A 19952-nucleotide genomic window follows, 5' to 3' on the forward strand; every position below is an offset into this window, starting at 1 on the left:
GGCCTTTCTCCATCCCGAGCAGGAGGCTGCTTCGCAAGCGCAGGACGCAGCTGACGCCGGCTAATCAGCTTTCGCTGCGCCGCGCTGGCTCGGGAGCCCGTTGGCAGCGGCGACGGTGACTAGAAGCCCACAAGGCAAGGTAATGGGGAGGGGGCGAGAAGGAAGCGGGAGGTGGAGGCGTCCCAGCCTGCCCGACCTGCGCCACTCGCGGAACCCCTCCGACCCGGTGGCCGCCCCTCCTCCGCTGCACCCGGTCCCCCGCAGTACCGGGGCCGCTGCCGCTGGGAGTCCCCGGAGATCCGGCTTGGGGACGGGCCGGCAGCCCCCAGCCGCCGCCAGGAGGCTCTTTGTGCCTGCTCCTCCGAGTCTGACAGCCACGGCCCTGTGGTCCCCGGGCGAAGAACCGAGCCTGGCTCTGGCTGCGTGATCCAAGCGGGTTGGGCTTGGTCCCGTGGCCGCTGGCGCCGGGGATTGACGGACCTGAGCTGCAGGGATGGAATGCCCGCGCTGCAGCCGCACTCACTTCTTTTTCTGTTTTTGACAGCTCAGCTTTGTTCTACTTTGAGAGAAAGTCAATTGCCCCCTTTTTACTCCTTCAAAACTCAGTTCCTGGGTGACTGGTAAGAATGAACTGAAACTGCTTATACTTTCGCAAGCGGTTATTAGGAGTGGCACAGACAGCCTGAGTTCCAATCCTGAGCGAATCACTCCCTCCCTGCCTGGCTTTGTGACCTTGGTTAGTTAAAGGCTGTAAATCTGAGTTTTCTCATCGATCAAATGGAGATAAAGTACACACCTTTATGTTGTTAGAATAAGAAATAATATACTTACAACGCCACTAATGCTTCGTTTGTCGAAAAATCCTTGGTATAGGATACTTTCATTGGCTATACTGAAGTAGCTTCTGGGTTTGAGTTTTGTGTTTTTCTTTCTTTAATCATTAGCACCCTGGGCTCCGCTTTATACTTTCTTCACCTTAAACCTAAGCAAAGAATTCTTTAAAATATGCGGTCTTAATTTTTGCTGTTTTAAGATGGCTGAGAATGTTCTTAGGAAATTGATGACTCTGCTTTTCTGTGGATCAGCTTTAGAGACACATTCAAGGACTTAACACCACCCCCACCCTGCCCAGCTGTGTCCTTTGCAGGATCCTTGGAGGAGCTTAAGTGTTTATTTTGGCAGAGTAAGCATCTAAGGTGTTCTGCAGGCCTGACGTGGGTGTCACCATCTTTTCAACCCTGTATCAACTTTTACCTACTTCTCTATACTCTTTCCCACTGATTAGTAATTTCCCCCCTTATGGGATTTGTGTTTCCAAGTTGTGGTTTTTGTGCTCAGGACAAGTTGAATGAATGTAATAAATTTTATAAGGAAATGACTTGGAACAGTTCACCTTAGCCCCTCTTTAGTTTCGATTCTTGCACTGTTTTCTTCTGAATTTTAATGACATTAGAGATGAGTTTTTCTTCAAGGAAATCTCTATGGTCCTTAGTTGAAATTTTTTTCATTTAAAATGTTTGTTTTGTATTATGAGTTTAAACACTGTTGTGCAATATGTGAAATAACACGTCCTGGGTAATGCTGTTTTTGAATGTACAGGTATGGGGCAGAAAGCTGGTGGGGCCTGATGAATTTTCTGTCACATCTTTAGTGACAGATGCATTTAAAATAAATATTTAAGAAGAAAGGAGAAATTTGACGAATGTATTTCATAAGGATAACAGAGAGCCAGAGAGTAGGTAAGTGGAAAATGTATTTAAACCGTAGGAGAGGGCATATGCACGTAAAGATTTCTGATTCATTTTAAAACGTGTGGCAGAAAGACTTGTTTTGGGAAAAAAAAAATGTTTCCATGTTGGTGTTGTTTAGTGCAATATTGGACAGAGAATAACGACTACGGAAATAGGAGACCTTGGTTCTTGTCCCAGCTCCATCACCATTGTGTAACCTTAGGTTTCTTTGTGGTCCTCAATTTCCTCAACCCTAAAATAGTGAATTGGTCTGATTCCAAGGACTCTTCTAGCTCAGACTTCAATGATAAGAGTTTTCAGATGTTCTTTTTAATGTGGAAAAAAATGGATGTAAACCCTTTTAGTCATTTATTTGTGTCTTAGGGGTATATTTCCACCTTGAGGAAGGGGATACCCATGAAAGAACTAGAAAGCTGCCACAAATAAGAATCTCTACCGAGCAGTTCATCCCTCTTTCATGAGCTGCACATACTTTCTCTGCATTTTTGATGTGCTTATTTCTCTTCTTCCCTACTCCATCTCTTTTATTCTACTCAAAGCCTCTGTTTACCTGTTATGCCTGCTTCTTTATACCTTTAGTTTGTCAATACCCTAATCCAACATCATTGTTTCTTTTAGTGAATTCTTTCCCTTTTTGCTTCTACTCCCAGCATCTTGGTTTTCTTAGAGGCCTCTTTTTTTCTGAGGCCTCAGGCAAAGGTGCTCAATGCTAGTTAGCTGTGGAAGGAGACGTGAGGTTATGTGGCTTAAAACGTGATTGGCTGGGGCTGTGGGCAGGTCAAACTCTGTGACTGAGTTATCTACTACTGCATAATAAACGTGAGATTAAACTTTTACTCTGGCAAGTGATTGAGTAGTTTGTTTCCTTTTTGCTTTAACATTTTCTGTTCTGAACCCTGACCTACTTTACCCATTTTCTTTTATCGATCTTTGTTCAGTGCCATGGTCTTCTCTTTCCTCTCCCAAATATGCCATCTAAAAATGATCTAATAACTTGAGATATATTTCTGTATGTCAGCTGGAATTTTAGAGTAGCTTCTCAGGCAGTTCACATTTTAAATCTTAGTCCTAATTAGGAGTGGATGGCAGTGTCCTAAGTTAAGTTCCCCCCCCATCCCCCGCAGATATTAGCCTCAGGCAATATTATGTAAAGAAAATATTTTAGGAATGTGCCTTTTCGCCTGAAATTACATTCTGAGGTTAAGTCTGTGGAGGACTTATTTCTCAGTTTTTTTTTTGAAAGACGAGCTGAACCTCTGTGCTCTGGTGAACATACTGGGTCTTTTTATAATAATTACCTGCCTCTCTAGCTATAAATTCCTTCAGTGGCTAATAGGCAGTGATTCTTAGTGATTCTTGTAACACCTTTGCCGGAGTGAGAGTGTCTCTGCTTGCTAGTTACTACTATTGCTGTTGATAGTTGCTTTAGCTGCAGTCATAACGGTACAAGAAGCAGAACGCTGAATGATGCAAAAATAGGATTTGAAGGGGAGATTAAGGTAGGATTAGCCATCCATTAATGTTTTTAATGTTGCTTTTGCAATGTTTACATAAAAATGCAAGGAAGTATTTCAAGACAGGCAGTGTGAAATGCGGTGTTTTTAAAAGTTTTAACTGCAACCATAGCAACTGTCTTTTTATATCAAGACTCCGTAGATGTATAACTGTGTGGTGTGTGTAACTGTATGAAAAAAATATGTATACATATACATATATATATCAGCTGAAAGAAAAGTTTCACAAAACAAAATCTGTAGTGTGTACAGTCTACTCTGATGGTTTCTGTTTTACCTTTTCTTTTTTTTAAAGCGCCAGGTGCAAATTATTAAGTTAACATTTATTTCTTGTTTTTGAAGAACATTGGCGTCCTGGGTTGAGAGTTTGGATGCCTAATTTTCATTCATTTGTTTGATGTTGGGTAGTCATTAATCCTCTCTGTGCTTCACTTTATGTTTAAAATGAGAGTATTCTCATTTAAATATTCACTGATTCTCTGTCTTTACTTGTCCCTAGTAACAAAATTGGACTAATATATTTGCCCTGGCTAGGGAGAAACCACTGAAAAATTGCTTAAATATCTAATTGTTTACATGTTTGCTGTTTGGCAAACGCATAGTAGAGCTTTGAACAGATCTTTGGGGATTTTGAACAGATCTCTGGAGATTTACAGATCTGTAAATCTCCAAAGATCTTGCAAATTGGAGTGGAGATGTTAACACCTGTAATAAATATAAAAATTAAGAAAAAAATTTCCCTTCATTCTTTGTTTTTTCTACACTTGTGTTCTTTAACAAGGAATATTTTAGAGTTTGAAAAACTTGTATTTAAAATGCTTAGTAACAATTGTAAGTTAACATGCTGGTGAATTGCCACCACCTGGACTTTATTCCCTACCCCTTCTTGCCACTGCCCCCTTCATATTAGAGAACACCAGTAAGAAGATGTTTTTCTGTGTAAAGATCACCCTATCAGATCATTACTGTTGCTGTATATTACTCAACAGTGAACTGCCATTCTGACAAGGAAGGGAACACAAAGCTTTCTTTGCTTGTGGGTTTCCTTCTGTTTGCTTTGATGATTTCTCCGCACCAGGCCAGTCCATGCTGGTGGTTGGGATCCCTCTCATTCTCACTGGTTTGTGCTGAGGAGGCTAAGAATAAGGAATTTACTGCTTGTTCCCAACATTCTGGTCAGAAAAACATTCTAAAGGTTTTAGTTGGAAGGAAATTGGAACCAGACTTGGTACTTTCTGTTCTTTCTCACATCAGACCTCCTTAGAAGGCCGGCCTTGACCTTACACCTTATGTAGACCCCTCAGATGTTCTCACATCACCCCGTTTTCTCCAAAGCATTTTATCACTGGCTGAAATTAGGTTGTTTCTGTGTTTGCTTGTTTATTGTCCTACTCCTGTTAAAGCATGATCTCCAGAAGATCAAGAATCCAATCTTGTTTCACCTCTCACATTGCCAATTTCTGGCACATAGTAGGTGCTTTAATATATATTGTGAATGAATAAATGATGAAGTGAATGAATAAACCAATTTCTTTCATGCTTTAAATGAAACTGCATGTAGTAAAGGTTGTGTTTGAGCCTGGGCCTTTAAGCACCCTCCCCCAACACACCCCCAAGTTCTTTTCTCTGGAAATGTTTTCTTTCTTACCTGTGTGTTTGCTAATCATGGCTATGGTGCCTACATCCAGAAGACCTTGTGTTCATCTTTGTTTCAGTTCATATTTTTTCTATTGTAGTTTTTTTTCCAATCTATGTGAAAACTAAGATCTAAGATTTCTTAAATCCTTCTTGTAGCAACTTTGTAATATTTTGATTTATGTGACTAAAACATATTTGAAACTTGAATGTGCCAACTTGATAATTTAGTGAATAATCCAAATTATATATCTTCAAAATATTAGGATCATTGCCCTAAACTGCCATTACTGTTTTCTGGTTACATCCTTTTAAAGTAAAAAAGAACAAGCATCATTTAATGTTACAGTTCATTCAGTGTTTACAGTCGTTCTAGTGGAGGTAAGGGAGGTAGTGTGGTCCAGAGAAAAACCTGAATAATGAGTTAGGACCTGTATTCTGGACGAATACACTTTCTGTCACAAACTGATTTTCTCATTTTCAGCAAGACATTTAACATTTCTGCCTGTAGTTTCTTCATCTGAAATGTGAGGGGTTGGATTAGATTTCTTCTTAGGTTCTTCCAGGCCAGAAATGGAAATTTGAAGATACTTCAATTTCATCTCAGAATTTTCATCTCCTCTGCTCCTCCACACAAAAAACATTGCAAGGAGGTCACATGCTTGGGAGAAGGTGGGGTTTAGGCTCAGGAATGCATTTAAAGGGAACTAGAAGAAACCTCTGCTGATGGTTCACTAGACTTTGTGGGATTTGTGGCAGGAGTGTTGGTCATGTTACTCTTGCCCTTAAGGGACCTGGGACTTAAGGAGACAAGGCTCACACACATGATTGGATCATATGATGTGTAACGTCATATGTAATGTGCTGTGAAAGCGAGAAGATTTACGTGGACTAGAGTAAGGTAATGAGGTTTTGAAATCCTTCTGGCGAAGGCAGCATTTAAACAGATACTCTAGTCTCATGTTGGGCTCTTTGGAAGATGAACTGCTACTCATCACTCATGCTGTTATGTCATCTTTTAGGGTTGGGTAATTAATTCTTCAGTGATCACAGGCGTACCTCGCTTTATTGTGCTTCTCAGATAATTGCATTTTCATCAACATTGAGACAAAACGCTCCACCAGCAAAAAGATTACAACTTGATAAAGGCTAGTTTGATGGTTAGTATTTTTAAGCAATACAGTATTTTTTAATTGAGGTATGTACATTGTTTTTTTAAGACGTAATGCTATTGTACACTTAATAGACTATGGTATAAACATAACTTTTATATGCACTGGAAAACCAAAAAATTTGTGTGATTTGCTTTATTGTGATACTCACTGTTTTGTGGTCTAGAACTGAACCCATAGTATCTCCAAGGTATGCCTGTAATACCAGTGAAATATTTCATGTTGTCCACAAATTCTGAGGAGAAACTTTTTGAAGCCTGCAGCCTCTCTGATAGCCGACTGTTACTACTAACTGAATGGCAGGCTATAAGGAAACATGCTTGGAAAATAAAGCCATCATATGAATGTTAAGGTATTATTACTATTGGATGAGACACTAAGAAGACTGGCTTGAATAGGGGAGATACTATTTACGTGTCTAATGAGAAATAAATTTGGTCTTTGGGAACTGGATCATGGAGGGCCATGAGAGCTAATCAGAGTTTTATTTGGGTCTAATGAAACATCAAGAATTATTAGCATTGCTGCCTAAGTGCCTGGCACTAACAATACAAGTTAATATTTATTGAGTAGTGTAAGGTGTCATTCATCCTTGCTAGTATTAGGGAGGTACTGTTATTCCCGTTATATAAGTGTCCGGGACATCAGGGTTTAGGGAGATGAAATAGCTTGCTCAGGGTTTTAAAGAAAGAATACGTAATTTCATATGGAGACCGATAGAGAGTACGATGAGGCTAGAGGTGGGTAGGAGTGAGAGTGATACTTTTTGAAGAGGTGACATTTGAACTGAATACGAAAGGAGGAAAAGGAACAAGCCCCGGGAAGAGCATTTACAGCAGGGGAGTAGCAGTGCTATAGAGCCTGAAGTTGGAAAGAATTTGGTGTGTTTGTCTAGTGTGGCTGTAGCTCAGTAAGCAAAGGGAAGTGGTGTGTGATTTGGGCTGCGAGATAAGGTAGAAGTCAGATTATGCAGGGCCTTGTGGATTGTGGTGAAGAGTTTTCATTTTATTCTCTGTGCAGTGGGAAACTGTCGAAGGGTTTTTAAATGGGAATGATGTGATATGACTTTTTGTGTGAGTATGGTAAAACATACATAACCATAAAATGTCCCATGTGAACCACGTTAAGTGTACAGTTCAGTGGCATTAAGTACAGTCACATTGTCATGCAACCATCATCACGGTACCTCTCCAGAACTTGTTCATCATTCTAAAATGAAAACTGTACCCTAAATTTTAAACCATAACTACATTCTCCTATCTCCCCAGCCCCTGGTAACCACCATTCTACCTTCTGTCTCTTTGTATCAGACTATTGTAGCTACCTATATAAGTGGAATCATACAATATTTGTCCTTTGTGTCTGGCTTATTTAATTTAGTTTACTATAATGTCTTTAGGTTCATCCATGTTGTAGGTTGTATCAAAATTTTACTCCCTTTTAAGGCTGAATAATAATCCATTGTATATATGCAGTACATTTTGTTTATTCTGAAACACATGGGTTCTTTCCACCTTTTGGCTATTGTTGAATGATGCTGCAATGCCCATGGGTGTACAAATACTTGAGTCCTTGCTTTCAGTTCTTTTGTGATTATACTCAGAAGTAGAATGGCTGGATCATGGGGTAATTCTGTGTTTAATTTTTTTCAGTGACTGCCATACTGTTTTCCACGGTGGCTGCACCATTTTTCATTCCCACCAGCAATGCACAAGAGTTTCAGTTTCTCCACATCTGCACCAACACTTGTCTTTTTGATAATGGCTTGTGGGGGAGGAACAAACTTTCCTCTACCCTCAGGGTTCATCTGGCTGATCTAATAATCAAATAGACATGAGACAGATTAGCAAGAGAAAATAACCAAATTTAATACATACATATTTATGGGAACCCCACATACCTGAGAGAGTCAGAGACCCCACATGCAGGAGAGGTTCAGAGATAGAAAGTGAACATGAGTATATACTTCAGACATCCTGAGCTGGGGATGAGGTAGCGTGCATTGGGGGCTTCAAAGGGTCATTGCAGGATGATAAAAGAGCAGATGGTGACTAAATAGAAATTTGTCCTGCCCTATAGATAGGTCAAAAGAGGTTATAGCTGCTAATCTCTTATTCTGAGTAAGGCCACTAATTCAGGTTTTTCTGGGTAGGTAAAAGGGAGGGGCAGAAGTTTCTCTTGAGCCTGAAGTTAAAATTGACCTTCGCTCAAAACAGTCCACATACCACAGAAGCGCATCTTGGGGGAACTCATGCTGAATCTGCACAAGCTGTAAGGAAAAACCTTTGTCCTTTACCATCTTAGGTTCCACGTCTGGGCTCTGCATATTAAACTGACAAAAGGCAGATTAACAGGAGAAAAAGGTTTATTTCATATGCGAATGGAGGTGCATCAGACAAATGAAAACTTAAGAAGAAGTTAGGCCTGAGAGCTTATATACCATTTAAACAAAGAGCCACCAATTGTGGAGATGTTACAAGACAAAGGAAAAGGAGTTTGAGCTCCTAGAGGCAGTAAATTGTGGGAAGAAAGGTAAACACCGGGGGCGTCATTTTTGGGGTGCCAAAAAATGTATACAAGTGGACACTTTGATCAACGTTGCTCGAGCAGTAGTTTGCTGTAATCAGAAGTGTCTGGACGCTGATGGTAACCACTTTGAGCACCTCTTGTAATTGCAGAAGTCAAATGTGACTGGTTATTCATCTTTTGTTATCGGTGTATATTGAGTATTACAATTTTAATACAGGTTTCCTTTCTTAAACTGTGTATACATTTTTTGGGCACCCTTTGTATGTACGGGAAATCAGTGGGAGATGAGGGTTGTTTTTGGAAGGTGTGTCTGTACAGGTTCCTCTCAGCATCAACTCCCTGTCTCCCATGATAAGAATGTTCTCATCTTTCTCACAGGAAATTCATGTCTTGCTTTTAGATAGAAAGGAGGAGGGCAGGGAACCCTTGCCGCATCTGTGGTTTCTCAGTTATCCTCAGGTCAAAATAATCCCTATCCCAAAGTGGCACATTCCTCACAGCTGTGAAGTCGTATTTCATTGTGGTTTTCATTTCTATTTCCCTGATGATTAGTGATTTGAGCATGTTTCATCTGCCTGCTGGCCATGTGCATATCTCTGTTGGAGAAATGCTTAAATTGTGACTCTTCAAATCATGACTTTTGTTTTCAAAAGAACATTGTGGCTGTAGTGAGGACTTGAGTTGGGTCGGAGAGGAGTCCGGGAAACCACTTGAGAAGCACCTGTAGGAATCCGGCAGGAGATCAAGGTTTTGGGACCACACTCTGTTTCCCTTCTTCAGATCTAGTCCTCTACAGACACTTCATTTTACGTGTGTCTCCTCTCATTAATTCTTCTACCCTTGGGCCATATGGTCTGTAATTCCTTTTGTAATTTCTGCAGTTGAGTGAGAAATTTTCTCTGGGATTCCTAAAAGTATTCAGGAGTCTATATTAGGTCAAAATAATAATAATGATGAAGGTGATAATGATTTTATTTTCGCCTTTAAAAACTCTCCAGTTTTTAACTTGCGACAAATTTGATGTTTTTTTTGGTATTTCCTTTAGAAATTTGTTTTTTTCAATTATAGTTGATATTCAGTATTATTTTATGTTAGTTTCAGGTGTACAGCCTGGGGGTTAGAAATTTATGTAATTTATGAAGTGATCCCTCCGATAAGTTTAGTACCCACCTGGCACCATATATAATTATTACAACATCATTGACTATATTCCCTAATCTGTACTTTACATTCTATGACTATTTTGTAACTATCAATTTGCACTTATTAATCCCTTCACTTTTTTCACCCAGTTCCCCAACCCCCTTCCATCTGGCAACCATCAGTTTGTTCTGTGTATCTGAGTCTTTTTCTGTTTTGTTTGTTCGTTTATTCTGTTCTTTAGATTCCACATATAAGTGAGATCATATGGTATTCGTCTTTCTCTGTTTGAATACTTCGCTTAGCATAATACCTATTTCACTTAGCATAACACCTTCCAGGTCCATCCATGCTGTTGCAAATGGTTAAATTTCATTCGTTTTCACGGTTGAGTAATATTCCTCTGTGTATATGTACCATGTCTTCTTTATCCAGTCATTTATTGATGGACTCTTAGGTTGCTTCTATATCCTAGCTATTGTAAATAGTGTTACAGTGAACATAGGGGTGCATATATCTTCTCGGATAGTGTTTGGATTTCTCTGGATAAATACCCAGAAGTGGAATTGTTGGGTCATAAGGTAGTTCTATTTTTAAGTTTTTGAGGAACTTCCATACTGTTTTCCATAGTGGCTGTACCAATTGCAATTCCACCAACAGTGCACGAGGGTTCCCTTTTCTCCGTATCTTCACTCCCATTGTTGTTTGATTTATTGATGATAGCCATTCTGACAGGTGTGAGGTGATAGCTCATTGTGGTTTTAATTTGCATTTCTCTGATTAGTGATGGTGAGCATCTTTCCATATGTCTGTTGGCTGTCTATATGTCCTCTCTGGAAAAATGTCTAGTCAGGTCCTTTGCCCTTTTTTAAATTAGATTGTTTGGCTTTTTTGGTGTTAAGTTGCATGAGTTCTTTATAAATTTTGGATATTAACCCCTTATCAGATGTATCATTGGCAAATATCTTCTCCCATTCAGTAGGTTGTCTTTTCATTTTGCTGATGGTTTACTTTGCTGTGCAAAAACTTTTTAGTTTGATATAGTCTCATTTGTTTATTTTTTTCTTTTGTTTCCCTTGCCCAAGGAGATATAGCCAAAAAAAAAAAAAAAAAAAAAAAATGTTGCTAAGAGAAATATCAGAGAGTTTACTGCTTATGTTTTATGGTTTTGGGTCTTACGTTTTTGTCTTTAATACATTTTGAGTTTATTCTTTGAATATATGGTGTAAGAACGTGGTCCAGTTTTATTATTTTGCATGTATCTGTCCAGTTTTCCCAACACCATTTATTGAAGAGGCTGTCTTTACCACATTGTAATATCTTGCCTCCTTTATCATAGATTAATTGACCATATAGGCATAGGGGTGGGTTTATATGTGGGCTCTCTATTCTGTATCTGTTTTTATGCCAGTAGCATGCTGTTTTGATTACTATAGTCTTGTGGTATTGTTTGATATCAGATATTGTGATACCTCCAACTTTATTCTTTTTAAGATTTCTGTGGCTATTCAAGGTCTTTTCTCGTTTCATATAAATTTTAGGATTATTTGGTCTAGTTCTGCGAAAAATGCCATTGGGATTTTGAGAGGGATTGTATTAAATCTATAAATTGCTTTAGGCAGCATGGACATTTTAACGATGTTAATTCTTCCTATCCATGAGTACGGTATATGCTTCTATTTATTTGTATCTTCTTCAGTGTCTTCTAATTTTCTGAGTACAGATCTTTTATTTATTCCTAGGTATTTTTTTTTGGATGCAGTTGTAAATGGGTTGTTTTCTTAATTTCTCTTTCTGATAGTTTGTTATTAGTGTATAAATGTGCAAATGATTTCTGAATATTAATTTTTGTGTCTTGCGACTTTACTGAATTCATTTATCATTTCTAATAGGTTTTTGGTGTAATCTTTAGAATTCTCGCTATATAGTATCATATCATCTGCAAATAATGACAGTTGTACTTCTTCCTTTCCAATTTAGATGCCTTTTATTAATATTTCTTTCTCTTGTCTGATTGTTGTGGCTAGAACTTCCAATACTATGTTGAATAAAAGGGTGAAAGTGGGCATCCTGTCTTGTTCCTGATCTTAAGGAAAATGTTTTCAGCTTTTCACCATTGAATATGTTAGCTGTGGGTTTATCATAATGGACTTTATTATGTTGAAGTATGTTTCCTCTCTTCCCACTTTGCTGAGAGTTTTTATTATAAATGGATGTTGGATTTTGTCATGCCTTTTCTGCATCTATTGATATCATATGTAGTCAGGCATTTTGATTTTGCAATCTGTTTCGCCTTTCATTTTGGCATTTAAACTTTCATTTTGACATCTACTTTTTTTTTTTTTAAAGGAGGATGAGGAGGAAAAATAGCTTTTCGACACTTACATTGGTGACCTGTATTTGAATAGACTGAGATCGCCTATAAATCTCATATCCATAGTTTTAGTTACAAATGACAAGAAGTCATTCAAAGAATTTTGTGACTATGGTGGCATTTTTCTCAGATGTTTTCAGTGAATTGACATTTATTTTTAATTTAAATATTTGAAGACCTATATAAATGAGACTGATAAAAGACCTGGAAGCTTGCTTAGTGGTGGAGAAAGTTGGCAGAGGATGATACAGTTCCAAATCAAAACTATAGAATCTTTCTTAAATATATCATTGTCTATTCTGTTATTGATATAGGTTATGACTGATCACCTTTTTTCTTCTCAGTTTTGCAGAGTTAACTAAGAGTTGGAAGCAACCTTGCTGAAGATGAAGAATATACAGTATTAAAGGAGGAGGAGGAAATTTTTTCTTTTTTCTTTCAAAAGTCTTGATTGTTTGGTGGCTTGCCTCTAGTTACCACTTTCAGCTGAGTCTGTTTGCTTCATCAGAAATGATTTTTACAATCTCAAGAAAAAATATGTCCCAGAAATTGAGTTTACTATTGCTTGTATTTGGACTCATTTGGGGATTGATGTTACTGCACTATACTTTTCAACAACCAAGACATCAAAGCAGTGTCAAGTTACGTGAACAAATTCTAGATTTAAGCAAAAAATATGTTAAAGCTCTAGCGGAGGAAAATAAGAACACAGTGGATGTTGAGAATGGAGCTTCGATGGCAGGATATGGTAAGATAACCATAGAATATTTCTAGTTTTTTCCTCTTCAACCTATCCCCATTTAAATATAGTCATGGAAATCTAATCCATTACTTCATGCTTAGGTCTTGACAAAGTAATTCTTTTCTTGACTTTTTATGAAAAATTCAAATGTACTAAAAAATAGAAATAATTTAATAAATTTCCATATATCTGTCATCAAGATTTAAGAATTATTAACATTTTGCAATATTTATTTTATCTAATTTTTGAAGAATATTTAAATTGCAGAAATTGTGACATTTCATTGCTAGATATTTCCATATACATACCTAAAAATGACTTTTTTCCTACATAATTACAATACTATTACCATACCTAGTTCATATTTACATTTTCCCAATTATCCCAATATAGATCATCAGTTTTGTAACATCTATTAATTCCTAAGAAACAGCATTTACCTATATCTCCAGTATTGTTTATTGCCATTCTCCTTTTTAATCCCAAGGTTCCTGCTGTATTCTAAGTTTTTTGTGCACGTCATGTTCTCTCTTGCCTTTGAGACTTAAAAAACAGAGCAAGAGAATAAATAGAACACTTTGTGTGTTCTCTAGTTAAATACAATTTAAAAAAAGTTATACATACATATTTAAAGAATCAAAATGTGTTATGATTCTTATAATAAAAAGTTCTTCCAATCCCTAACAGTCCTCATATTTCCCATTTTAAATAATTTAATTTGATTTATTTGGTGATTACCTCTATACCTCTAAATACCATGTTCTATGAACTACTTCTTGATTTTTCAATTATAAGCATTATCTGTTAACTTCCCACTATGAAAGATGAAGGTTCAGCTTTCTTTCCTACCCCAAATTGTGTTCCACTCACCCCAGGCTGCTTTCACACACACATGTCCTCGTCCTGCCATTTTCCCATCGTAATTTTGGTTAAAACAACATTCAGTGTTTGCATTATTATGACTGTGTTAATGGTATTCATTACTGAGCCATGTAGTCCATTATGATTACTTTTTTTTCCCTTTACAACTTTACTTTCCCCTCTAGAATTAATAAGCTTTGATTTTTGTTTCTTTACCTAGTTTTCTACCTCAATTCCCTCACTGTGTTTAAATCTCCTTCCCGTATATTCAGACACATTAGGTATTTCATCATTTTCTTTATCTTGAAATCTTTCCAATGCCTTCTGACCTGCTTTGGTCTGGACCGTTTCCTCTCTCGGCTTGTAGGGGTGAATTGTTCTAGGATCTCACTCCACCGTCATCCTGGAGATTCCTTTTACCTCTTTCTTGTATTGTATCTCCTTCAGTTTCTGCTTTATTCGTTACTCCCTCATTTTAGGGGAACAGATTCCCTGGTAGGTTCCTCAGAAAGATACAGGGGAGGTGAAAGTTTTGAGTCCTTGCATATCTGAAAAGTTCTCCCCCTCCCCCAAACCCTCAAGCTTAATTGAAAGTCTGAGTATAGAAACCTAGTTTGGAAATAGTTCTCCCATGGATTTTGAAGGTTTTTTTTGTTTGTTTGTTTTGTTTCCTTTAGCTTCCAGTATTCTTTTTGAAAATCTAATGCTGTTCTGATTCTTCATCCTTTGTATGTGGCTTATTTTTGTTTTTGGAAGCTTGTGAGATCTTTGTCCCATACTATTCTAAAATTCTCAATGCTGTGTCTGAGTGTGAATTTCTTTCATACATGTGCTGGGACCTCAGTGAGTTCTTTAAGTCCTGAAACTTATGTCCTTTAATTCTGGAATATTTTCTCTACATTTATTTGATTTCTTCCTCTCCATTGTTTTCATTCTTTCTGAAATTCTGTTATTCAACATTTGGGCCTGGGCCCTCTGAACTGGTCCTCTAATTTTCCTTTGTTTACTCTGCTGTTTCCATGTTTTTGTCTTTTTGCTTTATTTTTTGAGATATTTCCTCAGTTTTATTTTCAACTCTTCATGGAATTTTTCATTTTGTCTCATATTCTTAACTTCTAAGAGCTCTTTTGTTGTTATTTCTCTAAGGTTATCAATGATAGCGTTTCTGAAGTGTTCTCATGTTTCTTCCAAAAATGTCTAGTGTTCTATAGCCTTTTGAGGCTTTTGAAAGAGTGAGACACTAAAAGCTTGGTAGAAAGTGTTGAATTGTTGGGTGGCATGTACTATAGGGTGATCTGGCTGAGACGTTTTCTTGGGAGTATTCTTAATATTTGCAGTGACTTCTGATAGCAGCTACCTGGAGTGAGGCCAAATTTCACAGGTTAAGGGTGTAATCTTCCACTATACTGCCCTTACTTCAGACACCAGCTACAAGTTCGGGTGTCCCCAGGTCACCCTCACTTCTGACCAACTGCCTAAAAAATTAAGGGTTCCCACTGCCCCCTCATGTTTGGTAATTCATTAGATTGGCTCGCAGAACTTACTGGAAGCAATATACCTACTATTACAATTTTATTATGGCAAAAAGAAAATCAGAACCAGCCAAAGGGAGAGATGCATAGGGCAAGGTCTGAGGATGTTCCAAGTGTAAAATTTCTGCCCTGTTCTTCCCATGGAATCAGGACACGTTACCCTCCTGGCTCATTAATGTGTGACAATATTAAGAGTATTGGCAACCAGGGAAGCTTATCTGAACGTTGGTGTCCAGAGTTTTATTGAGGCTTCATTGTATAGGTATGATTAATTGAATCATTGGCCATGTTGAACTCAGTTTCCAGCCCTTCTCTCCTCTCCAATGTTGGCTGAAAAGCCCTAACCATCTAATCACATGGTTGGTCTTTCTCGAATGGCTAGTCCCCATCCTGCATCATCTCATTAGCACAATCTATCTAGGGGCCCACTCTGAGACACCTTATTAATATAAATGATCAGGTGTGGTCCCAGGGGCCCACCATGAATAGCAAAGATACTCTTATCACTCAGGAAATTCCAAGCATTTAGACGCTGCCACCCAGGAACCCGGGACAAAGGCCAGCCAAATTCTCTGTTATACAATATCAGTGTCTATTTCTTTGGGTTATTTCAAAATCAATGTATTTAGATTTTTCTTCTTGAGCTATATAAACTTTTACTTACCTCCCCCAGTTATTAGTGGGGTACCCAGGACCTAAACTGCTATACTGGCTTCAGAAAATACACCTGACAATTTCTGCAACGGTGGGCGAGGGGGGGACTGTGCCCAGTTTTGGAGTGGTATAAAGAATTTAGGAATCAAATTGCTTTTTAGATGAACTTTTATCCAATCCTTCTGATTTTAGTCCCTTCTTTACCTCTTTGTCCTCCCCTGGTGGTATCAGAGAAAACCGCCAAAAACAGGAGGTTTAAGTAAGATCCAGAATCTCATAATATGTAAATGTACAGGTTTCAAATATAAATCACTTGCCATAGAAAGAACCAGGAAAATCTCTTAACTGAATGAAAAAAGACAATCAATTACAGATGTTAGAATTATTGAAAAAAAATTTAAAGCAGTTATGATTAAAAATGCTTCAGTAAGGAATGAATGAACACAAAGCAAATGAAAAAACAGAAAGCAACAAAGAAACAGAAAGTCTCAGCAGATAAATAGAACATAGAAAGAAAAAGCAAATGGAAAATTTTGAACTGAAAAATGTATAATTTAAATAAAAAGCTCAGCAGATTGACTCAACAGCAGAAAGGAGAGGACAGAGGAAAGAATCACTGAACTGGAATATAGAACAATGTAATTACCCAATCTGAACAACAGAGGGAAAATAGACTGGAAAAAAATGAACAGCGCTTCAGGGACCTGTAGGTCTATAACAAAAGATGTAACATTTGTGTCATTGGAATTTTGGAAAGAACAGAATAAGGGCAGAGTTGGAAAAGTACTCAAAAAAAAAAAAAAAAAAAAACAACACACAAAAAAACGAAACAGCTGCATATTCCCCAAATTTGGCAAGAGACATAGACCTCAGATTCAAGAAGCTGAGTGAAGCCTAAGCAGGATAAGTCTCCCCAAATTCATGCCAAGACACATTATAATTGAACTTCTGAAAACTTACAGAGAAACTAGAAAATAAAAATCTTAAAAGCAACCGGAAAAAAAGAACACCTCACTTATAGCAGAAAAACAATTCAAATGACAGTGGATTTCTCATCAGAAACCATCATGGCCAGAAGAAAGTGGCAAATATTTTTTAAGTGCTGAAAGGAAAGAACTGTCAACGCAAGAATCTATACCCAGTGAAAATATCCTTCAGGAACGAAGGGGAAATCAAAGACATTCTCAGATGAAGGAAAAGAATTTACGACCAGCAGGCCTACTCTAAAGAAAATTCTTTAATATAAAACAGAAGAGAAGTGATAAAAGGAAGAACCTAGAACTACCAGGAAGGAAGGAGTAACATGGTAAATAAGAATAAGGGTAATTCAGGGGCAGCTGGGTGGCTAAGTTGGTTAGAGCGTGAGCTCTCAACAACAAGGTTGCTGGTTTAATTCCCACGTGGGATGGTGGGCTGCGTCCCTTGCAACTAAAGATTGAAAACCACAACTGGACTTGGAGCTGAGCTGCGCCCTCCACAACTAAATTGAAGAACAATGATTTGCAGCTGATGGTCCCTGGAGAAACACACTGTCCCCCAATATTCCCCAATAAAATTTATTAAAAAAAGGGTAATTCAGTAGGTTTCGTTTTTTCCTTAAGTTTTCTAAACTATGATGGTTGAAGAAAAATTATAACATTGTCTGATGTAATTTAAAATGTATGTAGAGAGAATACTTAAGGCAATATAACAGAGTAGGGTAAAGGATGGTATATTAGAGTTTTCTAGAGAAACAGCAGGGAGAGTGATTGGTGGACTTTGAAATAATTAATTGACTTATGAAATTGTGGGGTTGGAAAGTCCAAAATCTTTAGGGTGGGCTGGCAGGCTGAAAATTCTGTCAAGAGTTGGTGTTGTAGTCCTGAGTTGTAAGGCAGCCAGTCTGGAGGCAGAATTCCCTTCTATTCCAGGAATTTCAGTCTTTTTGCTTAAGGTCTTTGGCTGATTAGATGAGAACCCTACCCATATTATGTAAGTAATTAATCCCCTCTACTAAAACTCTACTGGTTTAAATGCTAATCACAGCATTTAAATATTAATCACAGCAACTTCTAGACTGCTGGATTTGTCTAGGCACCTTAGCCTAACCAAGTTGACACATAAAATGAACCATCACAGATGGTAAATAGAGATAAAGCTTATATATTTCACTCAAATTCATAAAATGATTATGATGTTATCTATGTGATGTAATACAACATCACTAAATACAACCACTAAAACTAAACTAAGAGATACATTCAAAAACGCTACAGATAAATCAAAAAAGAATTCTAAAAAATATTCACATAATCCACAGGAAGGCAGGAAAAACAACAACAGGGAAGTGAAAAACAGAACAAACAAAATAAGAAATGGCAGATCTAAGCCCTAATATATCATAATTACATTAAATATAAATGTTCTAAAGATCTTGGGCAGACTGGGTTAAAAAAACATGATTCATGTAGTGTGCTGTCTACAAGAAACTGATTTCAAATTTAATGATATTGACTGGCTGAGAGGAAAAGGATGGAAAAAAATATCACTCAAACAGGATAAGGAATGGCTCCATTAATATCAGATAAAGTAGACTTTAGAGCAAAGAAAACTATCAAACAGAAGGACATTATATGAGCATAAAAGGGTCAACCCACCCAGAAGAAATAACAATCCTAAATGTGTATCTATAAATTGGTGAAAGAAAAAGGAGAAATACATAAACCCAGAATTACAGTGAGAACTTAAACATCCCCTTCTTAGGAGCTATTAGAACTACTAGATAGAAAATCTGCAAGGATACAGAAGCTCTGAAGAGCACAATCTAATCAGTGAAATATTATTTGCATATATAGGAGCTTTATCAACAACAGAATTCACATTTTTTTAAGAGTTCATGGAATATTCACCAAAATAAATCATGTCCTGGGCCCTAAACGCTCAACAAATTTAAAAGAATTGAAATCGTATAGGGTGTGTTCTCTGATCACGGTGAACTCAAACTAGAAATCCATAACAGAGATAATAAGAAAATCATAATGGAAACTAAACAAACACACTTCTAAATAATCTATGTGAGTCAAAGAGGAAGTCTCTAGGGAAATTAAAAAAAAGTACATTGAACTGAATGAAAATGAAAATACAACCTAAAAATGGTGGGACAAAGCCAAAGCAGTGCTGAGAGGGAATTTAGAGCACTAAGTGTGTACGTTAGAAAAGTCTCAAATCTCCCATCTCAAGTCTAAGCTCCCATCTCAAGAACCTAGAAAAAGAAGAGCAAAACAAACCCAGAGCAAGTAGCAGGAAGGAAATGATGAAGAACAGAAATTAACGAAATTGAAAGAAAACTAGAGAAAATCAATGAAACAAAGAGCTTGTCCTTCGAAAGTGTCAGAAAAAAGTTGACAAACTTCTAGCAAGATTGACAATAAAAGAGAGAAGATACAAATTGCCAATATCAGGAATGAAAAAGTGAGTATCACTACAGACCATGCAGACATCAAAAGGGTAATGAGGGGCCAAGAATAGTTCTACACACATAAGTTTGATATCTTAGATGAAATGGATCAGTTCCTTGAAAACCACAAAACTACCACACTCACCCAGTATGAAATAGATAACCTGAATAGCCCTATAATTATTAGGGAAATTGAATTTATAGTTGAAGAACTTCCAAAAAAGAAATCTCCAAGGCCTAGTGGTTTCACTGAAGAATTCTATCTGAAGTTAAAATAAGAATATCAATTTTACAGTCTTTTACAGAAAATAGAAGAGAACACTTCCCAGGTCATTTTATGAAGCTAGAATTATCTTTATACCAAAACCAGACAAAGATAGTATAAGAAATAAAAACTACAGACCAATATCCCTCCTGAATATAGGTGCGAAAATCCTTAGGAAATAGCCAACAGAATTCAGGAACGTATAAAAAAAAAATAAACACCATGATCAAGTGGCATTTATTCTAGGGATGCAAGACTGCTTTAGTTTTCAAAAAAAAAAATCAGTATAATCCACCATATTAACAGGCTAATGAGAGGGAAGAGGATGTTACTGAAAAAGGACAAGA

At 37.4% G+C, this 19952-nt stretch overlaps 2 protein-coding genes across 3 annotated transcripts in view; both read left to right on the forward strand.

The window, feature by feature from the left end:
- Window positions 1-19952, forward strand: part of CCDC126 (coiled-coil domain containing 126) — a 26700-nt gene continuing 6748 nt past the window's right edge. The window contains exons 1-3 of one of the 2 annotated variants that reach the window (XM_074340866.1): window positions 1-139; window positions 545-620; window positions 12460-12863. In XM_074340866.1, coding sequence (XP_074196967.1) covers window positions 12626-12863 — 238 coding nt within the window. In that variant the 5' untranslated portion in view covers window positions 1-139; window positions 545-620; window positions 12460-12625. The remainder of the gene's footprint in view (window positions 140-544; window positions 621-12459; window positions 12864-19952) is intronic. The other variant, XM_019727746.2, reaches the window with a different exon arrangement.
- FAM221A (family with sequence similarity 221 member A) overlaps window positions 20-19952 on the forward strand; it is a 57337-nt gene continuing 37404 nt past the window's right edge. The window contains exon 1 of the mRNA XM_074340864.1: window positions 20-139. The gene's annotated coding sequence lies outside the window, so the exon portion shown is untranslated. The remainder of the gene's footprint in view (window positions 140-19952) is intronic.

This window comes from Rhinolophus sinicus, linkage group LG09 (genome assembly GCF_036562045.2).
Source record: "Rhinolophus sinicus isolate RSC01 linkage group LG09, ASM3656204v1, whole genome shotgun sequence".
Classification (NCBI taxonomy): Eukaryota; Metazoa; Chordata; class Mammalia; order Chiroptera; family Rhinolophidae; genus Rhinolophus; species Rhinolophus sinicus.